This window comes from Homalodisca vitripennis, chromosome 4, assembly GCF_021130785.1.
Source record: "Homalodisca vitripennis isolate AUS2020 chromosome 4, UT_GWSS_2.1, whole genome shotgun sequence".
In the NCBI taxonomy this organism is placed as follows: Eukaryota; Metazoa; Arthropoda; class Insecta; order Hemiptera; family Cicadellidae; genus Homalodisca; species Homalodisca vitripennis.
Window position 1 is genome coordinate 103806524 of NC_060210.1, and position 12537 is coordinate 103819060.

The 12537-nt window shown below is 33.3% G+C and overlaps 1 protein-coding gene across 5 annotated transcripts in view; it reads right to left on the minus strand.

Annotated features, from left to right (window-relative positions):
- LOC124359859 (probable ubiquitin carboxyl-terminal hydrolase FAF-X) overlaps positions 1-12537 on the minus strand; it is a 151008-nt gene that overhangs the window by 64258 nt on the left and 74213 nt on the right. For all 5 annotated transcript variants that reach the window (XM_046812956.1, XM_046812954.1, XM_046812955.1 and 2 more), the window contains exons 20-26: positions 9323-9460; positions 8217-8462; positions 6051-6205; positions 5261-5498; positions 3345-3537; positions 1379-1505; positions 101-251 (exon numbers count right to left, since the gene is read on the minus strand). In XM_046812956.1, coding sequence (XP_046668912.1) covers positions 101-251; positions 1379-1505; positions 3345-3537; positions 5261-5498; positions 6051-6205; positions 8217-8462; positions 9323-9460 — 1248 coding nt within the window. The remainder of the gene's footprint in view (positions 1-100; positions 252-1378; positions 1506-3344; positions 3538-5260; positions 5499-6050; positions 6206-8216; positions 8463-9322; positions 9461-12537) is intronic.

A 12537-nucleotide genomic window follows, 5' to 3' on the forward strand; every position in this document is an offset into this window, starting at 1 on the left:
ATATTAAAAAGGTACATAATGATAATACATTTTTCTATATAGAACATTAAGAGATGATGAGTTGTAGGATACACTACTAGGAAGAGTAAGTAGACAGTACCTGAAAATATTCATGGGAGTTGTGGGCATACTCAATGACATGGGTGTGAAGCACGTTGAAGAGCAGTGCAATACACAGCTGCAGGAACTGTTGTGTGGTGCCCAGACTGGACATTATCAGGAACTGTTCCGCTGCTGCTACACGAATTGACCTGTGAACATACAACGGCTAAAGTATGGATATAGAGCTGGGGGGATCAACATTTTTGTGGTTAAATTACAAACCAGTACTAACTAAATGAGAATTAGGTAGAGGTATACATAGGTATTTGAAAAAAAATCAGTGGCTTGGCTTTATTGAGGCGTTATCAATTTTGTAAACTTAGCTCTAACTAATATTTTAACACAAGGTTGTTCATAATTGATAAGCTCTAGCTTTTATTATATGATAACATTCATAAAATGTTTGGTTCTGACATATAACTTTCAATAAGTTGTTGGTTATTGTGATTTTAGGTTAGATTTAAATTTGTTATGCAACTCTGCCTATTGCATCTCATGTTTAATGACAATCAAGATTATCTATGTCTAAGTCTTAGTTTATAAGTATCTACTCAATTTTTTTATATTATGCTTGCAGCATTGAGTGGTGAGACAACTGCTGCCTGTGAGACAAAAAACCTGTCTAGCATTGATGAATAAGTTCAGATGTGGTCATGAGGTATGCAGCATATATCTAAACTACTGAAACATACTTCCTGGACACTCTAGCAGACTAACTCAGAATTACCATCACAAAACAAGGTAAACTATTCTTTTGTGTGTATACATGTGTTAAGAGCTTATATGCTCTCACAGTGCTGCATGTGTTAATATGGTTTAATCTCAAAAATACCCATAAAACATTTAAATTAATTTAAAAGAAGAGGTAAAACGATTCTCCAAAAAGATCTATTACCACTTTCCTCATACGCTCTCGTCTATTAAGACAATGTATTTCATTAAGTTTTGTTTCAATGGAAACAACAAGTTAACATTTGCTATTTATTCTTTTAAAAACTAATGAATGACTTATCATGCACAGACATGTAATTTAATACTTAGGTCTTCCATGATTGAGACTCAGTTAAATACCACTTTAATGTAACACAGCAAAATTAGTACGAAAATTATTAATTGAGATCTTTCTACATTAGTAACACATAATAAAGTCAAATGTCCAGGCTTGCAATGATAGGTCTAGTATAGTAATATTTCAAATAGATGATTTACTGAACAATTTTTTACTAATAGTTAAAGTACACAAATTTAGATAAATGAAACTACGAAACAACCTTACCTATTATTACATCGTAGGACTAGATCTATTATGAATTTTTCACACATCTTCTCTTTGCTCAAGCTATCAAGTGTACTAGGACTAAGGACTAGAGCCACTGTTAACACTTCTAAAGCTTCTTTACACACTGAAACAAAAATCATACATAATTATTATTACATGTAATTATAATGAAACATACAACATGTACTCTGACATAGTTTACATGTGGCCAATACATTTCTTTCTTGAAATTCCCACTTTATTATTTATTTTCACATAAATGATATTTAATGCTATTTAATAATTAACTAACTATCTTTCAGTGAAGCTATAGGGCTAGTAATATGTTTATTTTTTACTAAGTAAAAACAATTTTTAAACATTTCCGAGAGCGTGCTAGTGTTTGTGCATGTGCACTGAATCACAAAAGCATTTCTCCATAGGAACAATGTGTTATTCTATTAAAAAATACCTTTGGCAACTTTAAATTCCATCCATTGTGAAATGCCTTTATTGAGCTCCGCACAATCATCACGGTGCCTCTATACATACTTCAAGTGACAATGTATACATAAAATAAAAATTTGATAAAGGGAAGAGACCTGCATACACACAAAGCATATTTTACTTTACCAGCACACAGAAAGAATGGCACTGTAATCAGAGAAACTGATGCGATCCAAGCTTTTTAATTACCTCCCTGCCTGAATGCATAAAAGCTCAGAACAGTTTTGATGCCATGAAGCAATGATGTGAAGCTCTAGCTCCTAATAGGTCAAAATATTTAAAAACAGCTACATAGTAAGTATACTTATATTTAAAAACGGAATGTACATGACACTAAGCGTATGTTGACATGACTCCATTCATAACAACTGTTTCATTGTTGAATAAATCAAATTCAGCTCATTGAAAACTTGATGTGAAAAAAAGAAATAGTTTATTAAACAAATTTATTATATGCTTTTGTGATATTTTTATCTTATTGATTTATTTTTAATCATACTCTTGAGATATTCTGAGCCATTAACAACATTGAATTTAGCAACCCAAAAATAGGCATAGCATATTCAGTAAAGGAATTGTTTTGTATAACAGCAATGTATATACATATGCGACTCATCAAACCCAAGATCTTCTAGCTTAATTTCAGTGAATTTCAGATTCACAGACCTTCAGTATAATTTCTCACAAAACAGGAAAAATAATTTCATCATTCCAAGAGGAATTAAAGACATTTAATAGGAATTTTAAGCAATTTTATAACAATACCCAAATAAAAAAAACTGAAGATAAAAATGTAAACTTTTAACAGTGTGTATATAAATGTACTTCAGGAGATTGCATATTTTATAATTGATTATGGGTTAAGGAACTAACATTCTTCTCTTCGAGTTAGGTCTGACAATGCATTAGTCAATCCATAAAAAGTGATACATTAAAAATTAAATTGGTTGTTTGACCAATTTCAAACATTTTAATTTTTATTTAAGAAGCTTTTACCATACTAATAAGAGATTTGAAAATGACTTTTAAAGAATTTAATCTTTCATCGTTTATGCATGTGCATGGTGGCCATTTTTGTTCACGAGAATCCAGCAATTCAGACGCGTTAAATTGATTATTTCTGGATTGGATTAGAATCAAATATAGAAAAGAATGGTATTGGTTTGAAGGCTCTAGCATAATCCAATCCAGAGATAATCAATTTAACGCTAATGTCTGCAAAGCCAAAAATCATGTATTCTTATTAACAAAAATGGCCACCACTCATTAACGGTGAATGATAAAATAGTTTTGAAATAATTTTAAAATGATCAAGCAACCATCATTGGATTACTTTATATGGATTAGCCCATATCAACTGGTTCTAGGAGTTAAAATCCCAAAAAAGTAATGTCTCATATCTCATTAAATAAAATTAACAGAATTTGTTAAAAGTTATATAATAAACAAAAAGTAACACTAATAGTAATAGTTTTACCAAGAATATCATCTGGTGAAGGTTGAGAGTTTCCCAGCTGCTGGTTGAACAAGTCATGATCCAGCAAATGCAGATTTCCGAAGCAGGATGCCCATGCCAATCGGATAACAGCCCGGATGGTGTCGGCCCCAGGTATCTCCCACGCCATGGCTGCTGCCACTAGAGGGCACTCTCCGTACTCTCCCGAAGCCACCTACAAGTATAAAAATAAAAGGTAAAAATTGTAAGCAAGGCAGAATCAAAGAGAATTAAATTATAATACTGCCAAGATAAGTGAGAAATTGGATAGTAATAAGATAAAAATGATCGACAGGAACAATGCTAGTACCTGCAATAATGACCATGTAACCGTATTAACCCATCAACATGGTTTCACATGAATGCCACTAAATGCCAGTGGCTGTTAAAACTATTTCAAGCAGTAATTTGCCTTAGAGATATCATTCTGTCTTTTTGTCACTGTTTTAATATTTTGTTTGTTTTGTTCACCTGGCTGCTGAGTTGTCGTGTCATGCTAAATACACGCTTTTTAAGTTGATTGTTGTTTTTTTAAATTTATTTACTTGTGTTTGTACATTTCAAACGATGATGACTCCGGATGGATAAATTCTTACTTTTTAATACTTATAGTAATGGATGACAACTTTATAAAGGTTAAAACTATGGCATTTATGACTACTATTTGAACTATTTCACGAAAGTATGAGTTAATATTAACTGATATATTTATTATAGGTAATGTTGGTTTGAAATTTGTGTTTTAACAATTTAAAGTTTACGATTGATATTATAAGAAGATATATATATATATAAAAAAGCAAATTATATACACTATGGACATAACATAATCATCTGAAGTTGATGGGACCAAACCTCCTTCGGATGGTAAAATGTTTTAATATAATAAGGTGGACTGTCAATAAAAACTAGCTTCAGGTTAATATTGATATCTAAAAACTGAGTTGTGGCAATAACACCCATGAACCTATTGAGAGTGTCAGTATAATGTAGCTATTGAATCAACCCAACCTACCATAGCTACATTATGTGCACTAAATATAGCCTTAGGATGTCATCAATTCCTAATGAAAAGCAAGCTAATAATAAAATTTACAAAGTAAACACATTCATTTGTTAACGTAACAATATTCTGACATGTGAAAGGAAACATTCTTGACTTCTAGCAGTAGTTATTTATCATTTGTTCACTACCATAATACTCATGAAAGACATTTTGTAGTCAGAAAGTATGATTTTCATGTTATAGAAATTCATAAAAACTTTAGTTGAAAAACTGTGTTAAATAGATTTTTACCAATAGAAAAATAGATAACAAAAAAACTATTTTTATAACATACTTTGGAACTTTAGATAACCGCATTCTAGATAATCATATCATTAGTGTAACTATATTTTTTTAAGTCATAGGTATATTTTCAGGAAGCCCCCTTCCATAATCAATCAAATTTAATTAATAAAAAAGGAGAAGCGCTTATATTTTTTTAATAAGACAAGTTTTTTGTAATCTCATTTAAGAGCCAGCTGTAGTAAAATGACCTTGAGTTTTTCTCATAAGAACAATTTTAACCTTTTGGAGCCCATAAACGAACTCAGTCCGACATCGCAATCTAGGCTGTTCCAGTCCAAGGCTGGACTCAGTCTAACATCTGTTGCAAGGTGAATATCTGACAAAAAAGCATCCAGACTCATTTTTGATCGTTGTCTAAATTTGATACAAAACGTGAAAATAACAGGTGGGACGAAAACCTGATAAACAAGCTTTTACTACTAAATTGGCACCACACACTATCAATATTCTTTTCTCAATTCTATACCTACAAGAGTTAGTGGTTGTTAACAAATTAATTGGAATACTCTGAACACACTAAACATAGTTTATTAAAATCTGTGTGTACCTGTTCAGCATAGTTCTCAGCCAGCTGACATGCTACGTTACGCAGCATATATTCGGTACTGATATTGGGCACGCTAGCCAATGCATGTTTGAGCACACTGACAGGACATCGCTGTACCATTCCATCCGGGCACTCTTGATCCCCTGGCACAGGACTCTCCTCCAAACAGCGGTACATCACGTGTCCCAGCACCGACAGCAACAACTTGCAAATCTTCAGCACCATTAGGTAAGCTGACCTATACAAACATAAGACATTGGGGTAAGAACTACAGGCTTTCTCCAACCTGTTAATCAAAAGAGAGGTTGATTTGTAATATGCACTACCATGAATTAATTGAGGTCATTTTAAATACAAATCTCAAGCCAAATTACGTATTGGCTTGTCTGGGTGAAGTGATGTGTAGCGTCAAGGCAACACGTTACAAGAAATAGTGGCAAGTGCACACTTTTTACCAGTAGAGATATATACTTATAACTATGATTTCCTATTGTCACCCACACAAGGTGAATGATCTGCAATTTATGCGTAAAAAAAATTTGTTTTAATGCTCTCAAATTTATATGTGGAATATCATTGACAAGTTTTAATTGTTACAAAGTTATTTGTTTGCCTCTACGTTTTCCATACTCCTCCTGTTAACATACAACTAATGTCTATAAAAAACTAATTTAATTAATTATAAAGATAATTGGTTTTGCTTTCTAGATAAACCTATTTATACTAACTACCAATCATAAATGTAAACGTTCAAACAAAAAAGCAACAAAATTGTACAAAAGTAACAAACCTTTTTGTTGCTACATCTGCTTTTGGCAAAAAATTGTTCTTAGTTAGCATTTCTAAGATGACATGTGCCTCTGAACAGCGTAAGAAGTTCATCTGGAACTCGAATGCCTTCTCAGAGAGGGGATCAGCAGCTGGCATCAGCAGTGCGTACAAAACCTGAAATCACATAAAAGTGAACTTCTCTTCTACTTTCTTATGAAATACCACTCTTGGACAAATACTTATTTATATAATCCAACATAACAATTTTCAAAAAGAATTTAAAACAGTATATCACGTAAATAAATACCCTTTTGTAATCTAATACAGTTCAATATAGTAATGATGATCAAATACAAATTTAAAAAAATCTAATTTAAATCTTAAAAGATGATCAGTTTTAGAATTTTGAATCCCAAACACAGTTTTAAATATAGTTAGGGGTAAATATGAACTTGTATTAATCAAACTCAAGTACAAAACCTTGAATCTGATAAGGAAGTGGTGTGAGGAGGAAGGAGAGTGTCAATCCCTCCAATACCACTATAGTTCCATTTGCTGGACGGAGAAAGCTTAAGTTACATCCTCTGCCCTTAGAGGTTACTAGTGAAGCCTGCTTTAGTGAAGTTAATTATCTGAACATGGTGTTTGATAAAAAGCTGATTTGGAACTCACACTTGAAGTTGCCACTGCAATGAGCAGTTGTTCCAGTTGCTCTCCATACCAGCAGAGAGTTCTGAAGTAGAACCTGGGGTAGGATGTGAGACCCAAGATGGTTGGTTGTCTGAATATACAGGGCCATTGTGAGGCCAATGATCTACGACTGTTTTGCTTGGTGGCCAAAGGTGGAGGAAAATCAGCAAAGGCTGAATTCAAAACTTTCAGCACCTGGCTTGACAATGTATTAATGGAGTCATGAGCTTCAGTTTTACAGCAGCTCTGGAAGCATTATATGGGCTACCTCCTTCCATCTCTATGTAGGGTGAGGCAACCCTTAGCGCAGTAAGAATGCTTCAAGGGAAAAATCAAAGAAAGGGAAGATACTTGGATGCATATGAATATAATCAATAAATGTCTATGAAACAATTCTGTTTTAATCACCCTTTCCAAGTGATCATACTACGGTGTTGAGAATGGCAGCAAGCTGACTCCTCTTTTGAGATAATTTGTGACTGCATAGCAATTACCCTGATTAGGTGGGAATACAAGACATTCCTAAAACCTGCTGAAAAAGGACTTTAAGCTAATGGGAACGTGATTTTAAGCTAATGAGCCTCAAGATGACCTTAGGCGAGTTCAGTGTTGTCACAACAGATCCTCAGGATCAAAGTAATGGAGTATTATCTTGCCCTTTTGACCTTTTAGTATTGTATATTTGTACTTATACAGTACAATATATACTTCAATTGCACCTAAAATTTATTTCACTAATGCTCTACATACACAGTTACATTACTGCAATAGTGATTTTCACCTAATATATAGACATAGCTTGAAAAACAGTTTTTCTTTCTTTTCTTTTTTTTGCTTTTTTGGTTTTTAGCGTTCCAACCATAGCCCAAACTTCTCAAGATCGGATACGAGAAAGGGGGTCCACTGAATTTGATTTTGGATTACTATTAACTACCAATAGTTTTTTATTTCTTCAACTATTGACAAGTTTAACCCATTGCGGGCAACGAAAAACCTTAGCGCGTGACACCCAGTGGCAGGACTTGTTTACAGCGGTAGGCAGTCGGCCACTCCACCAAGGCCCTCACGCAGTTTACTTGCGGTGATATTAACTGCGGTAATATTAACTGCAGTATTTTAACACATTATGTATTTTTATGCAATACTAAGTGCATTTATTTATTTAGATACAACAACAAACGTGAACAACCACCATTTACTAAAAACAACACTGAAAGTGAAGATCATATTAGTAACAGCTGATACCATACCATTCCAGCTGATATTATTTGTAGGCTACTATTGTGAAAACAATAAGTATCAAACATAACTGACATCATCCAAGCGTATTCTAGTAGAAAAAGCACGAAATGAAAAGTAATTGCTAAACACAGAACAGAGGATGCGCACGTCTTTCAACATTTAGTCTACTAAACGGTTATACGTGTAACGCGCGTCTTTTGTCCGCATTGGGTTAATTCCTTTACACTTGAAGAAGAAATCAGATTAAACCTACCTCTAAGTTGTACAGGACCTGAGATGGACTGTCACAGAAGAACATGTTGTCAACAGTGGGCTGTGGATCGTCCACAGTGACACTGGAGTCCCCAAACAAAACTTGGAGCCGATTTACAGTGACATTGTCCGGTGGAATCAGTTTTAATATTGCCCTGGCCGCATCTCGCAAGTTGTCGTCATGCAGCTCACTACCCAGGTCTGCCACTTGAAAGAAAAACTGGGCACGCCCTCTCTGAGACATCAGCTAAAATCAAATAGGTACAACATTACAAAGTTAATTGATGGGCTGGTATTACCTTGAAGATAGATATGCAGAAGTGATAAATTTTATGTTTGATTTAAAGTAAAAATTTTAAATATATATGTAGTAATTCAGAATTTTCAAATCTCGAATCCAAATCGTAAAAAATCTATTCCATATTCTAGAATTTCAAATCCTAATTTTTTTAACTTAAGAAATAATTGATACAAAATCAACAGCAATCTCATTTTTTCTCATCCTTCAACATTTGAAAATTGTCTGATATTACAAAAAGTAATTTAAGAATACCACTTTATTGTAAAGGGATTTCCAAAGGTTCAGAGAAATACCTATCTTGAAAAACAAAGTCATATCCCCTACCTTCTACTTTAATTTGATAGATTATAATTTGAATTTCCAGAATAATATGCACAAAATATGGGTATAAATTTATATTAATGATTAACGTTTTTTAAATTTAAAATGTTTGAAAACTTCAAACCACTCCTAGTTGTGATAAAGAATTATTAAAATATAAACCTTTAATATATTTTATACGAGAAATATTTATACAACTACAAAAATAGTGAAGTGAAAAAAATTAGCTACTGACATAATTAATTTGCGTACTACCAATCAGCAGTCATCTGCAACAGATTCTCAGTAATGCACAAAAATAAATATAATAAATACCGAGTAAAAACTAAAATACAAATACGAATGTCAAATTCCATCCATTGATTCTTGAATCTGAATCTTTGCTGAAGATCCGATGGACTTGAGATTCAGATTCGACCAATTACTGGTTCTAATCCACATTAAAATATAAGTAAAACATTTGATATAGTGAACATTATACTCACAACACCTGGCAGACTGTTTTCTGCCTCTAGGTTGGGTCCAACATAAGGATGTTGAGGTGAACTCGTAGAACTGTCCGAACTTGAGTCTGGGGAACTCGCCAAATTTGCGTTAGCCTGACTCAATTTGGCTGACAACACCTGCACAATTTCATATTTATAAGTCTTGCACATTATCTGATCAAAACAAACACTTTATATGAAAACAATTAAATATCAATATATTAGAAAATCATGTAGTGACAGTTGTAGATAACTGCAATACAGAAAGTTTGATGCAGGTTTGGTTCAGCACAATTTTACTGTTATAATTTACTATTGAATGAATTTATGATGATCTATAAACTTAATTGTGTTTAAAGTGTTGGATTAGTTTGTTGGTATATACCTAATTTTCAAATTAATAAAGATAATGTAAGGTTTTAGAAATGAATCATATTAAATTATGATATTATTGTTTACATGATTTAGCAAGTTGATGCATTGAAAATATTCTTTTTAATTTACATAAAATCCAATTTATAAAAAATGTGAATTGCATGTCAGGTTTAAGAAGTTGCAGGGTTGCCATGCTCAACCTGTATCGACACATTCTCTCTAAGACTACAGTCTGAGGAAACAAGCCAGCACCACAGTGATCCTATTCCAGTACAAACCAGCACAGCGAGTCGCAAAACAGGCAGGGTTTTTTAAGAGATTTATCATAGTCCTAAATATTATAAATATGAAATTCAGATGTTTGTGCTCCTACCTCTCAACAACTAAATAAGAAGAATGATGATTATGGCATTACGTGTTTTTTATCATGATTGTGTTGAAATTTTGCATGGGTTTCCCTTAAACGCTAGCTACATCATAAACCTAAAATAATATATTATACATTATATGTGCCTATTTATAAGGTGACCACCAAGCAGGCTTTACTAGAGGTAGATCAACTACCGATCAAATATTCATACTGAAGGAGGCAATTGCAAAATACCATGAATTCAATAAATCCTTTCTATGCCTTTTTATTGATTTCTCCAAAGCATATGACTCGATTAGTAGAAGAAGACTCTGGAAGATTAAGGAAAAGTATGGAATACCCAACAAATTAATAAACTTGTCAAAATCATGCATATCAGGATCTAGATGCAAGGTTAAGATAAATGGGGAAATCTCGGAAAAGTTTGATGTAAGCACAGACGTAAGACAGGGGGATGGATTGTCCCCATTGCTATTTAATTTAGCTTTAGAGGAAGCATTACAAGAAGTAAGACAAACAGAAGCTGGAATTACAATAGGGACCAAAATAAATGTTCTTGCATTTGCGGATGATGTTGCAATTATAGCGAAGAGTAAAGAAGAGCTGAAAGTGCTGGTCGCAAAACTCCTAAACCATACACAAAAAGTTGGTTTAAGCATAAATGAAGAGAAAACCAAAATAATGGAGTGTGGGAGAACAACACAAATAAACAATGAAAATAATATAGAAATAGAAGGGCACAAATTTGAAAAAGTAAACAACTTCACTTATTTGGGAGTAATGCTGACGAATAATAATGAAGAAGACATGGAAATACAACAAAGGATAAATGCAGCACACAGAAGTTTATCAGCATGCCACAAGCTATTAAGCTCTCGACTACAATCACACAAAACCAAACTCCGTATATATAAAACCATTATAAGACCAGTTCTGTTATATGGCTCAGAAAACTGGGTGTTAAGTAAAAAAACAGAAAAACGTTTGATAGTATTTGAGAACAAATTATTGAGAAAAATCTATGGGCCAACCCTTGAAGATGGAGAGTGGAGGATAAAACATAATGTAGAGTTGAGGCAACTATATATGGACCCAGACATAGTGGCCGAGGTGAGAAGTAGGAGAATGAGATGGGCTGGCCATTTACTAAGGAAGGAGGACAACTCCTTAGTCAAGAACGTCCTTGTAAAAAATCCGGAGGGCAGAAGACCACCAGGAAGGCCCAAGTTGAGATGGCGAGACCAGATCAGAAGAGACATAAGAAAACTGGGAAGAAGAGGCAATGGATAGTTAACTCTTTGTAACGTGATAACGTACTACCATTTCCTAACATAAACAGTTGATATTTCAAAAGCAGCATATATTCCATTTACTACTATAAGGAATATTCAAATTAGTTGGATTTGAATAGTCAGGGATTTTTAAAGTGTAGTTGGTTTTACTGTCTTCACAGTCCACTCTATATTGATATTCTGAAGCTTTTACCAGCTGTTGCTTATTAATAAGCAAATATATTATTGTCATCACATCAAGAATGAGTTCTCAATGAAAATATACAGTTGATTATCTTTCTAAAAATAAACTTTCAGATCTATTGGACATTATACAAAAAACCACAAGAGAGTGCAGTTGAGGGAGGAGCCTATTTTGCCCGTAACCTTGGAGCGGCCAACGAGAACTGAGCGATGTTGCCAAATTTGTTCCCCGCTGTAACCACAAGCCGCGCGAGTCCAGCGTTCTTAAAATACTTAACCGTTACGCTCGAAAGAAATGTTAGAGCTGTCTTGAATTAATTAACTACGTATTACAAAATGTAATTTTACGGTCATTTAAAAAAAGTACATCTCTGTAGCTTATTTCCATGTTGAGTTAAATGGATTGAAATAAATTATTTTATTATATTACTCATATACGAAGATCGTAGGATTAAAATCTTAGCCGAAATATAAATTAAAAAGAAAACATAAAAATACCGCAAAAACGTTAATTTCCCGTATTTAACAGTTAAATAATGCCATTATCACTGATATATAATAAGGCATTACATGTTTGCATAGTATAATCATGTTATGTTAAATGGATTTTCAATTTGGTAAGAAAGTTATCAAATACATCTGAAATATATGTTCTTTTCCATAAATATACTTATTCAGTACATAACGGTGGGAATTGTTGCCGCAACGGTTTTGTTACGCACTTCGGTTCTCATACATTTATAACCATTTGAAAGCATTTTTCCTACGTGGCTATTGATAGTCTTGAATCTGTGTTATGTAAAATTGTTTTCACACGTGGGTGATTTAAATATTTAAACTGGCCATAGTTGAAAAATCATACAGCACAAGTATTTTTATAATATGAATGCACTTTCTTATAAAATTCTAAAGTAACGGTTTTCTATAACATCCAATGAAATTTGAACACAGTACATAATAGATGATGTCAGACGAGTGAAAATGTGGAGGAAACG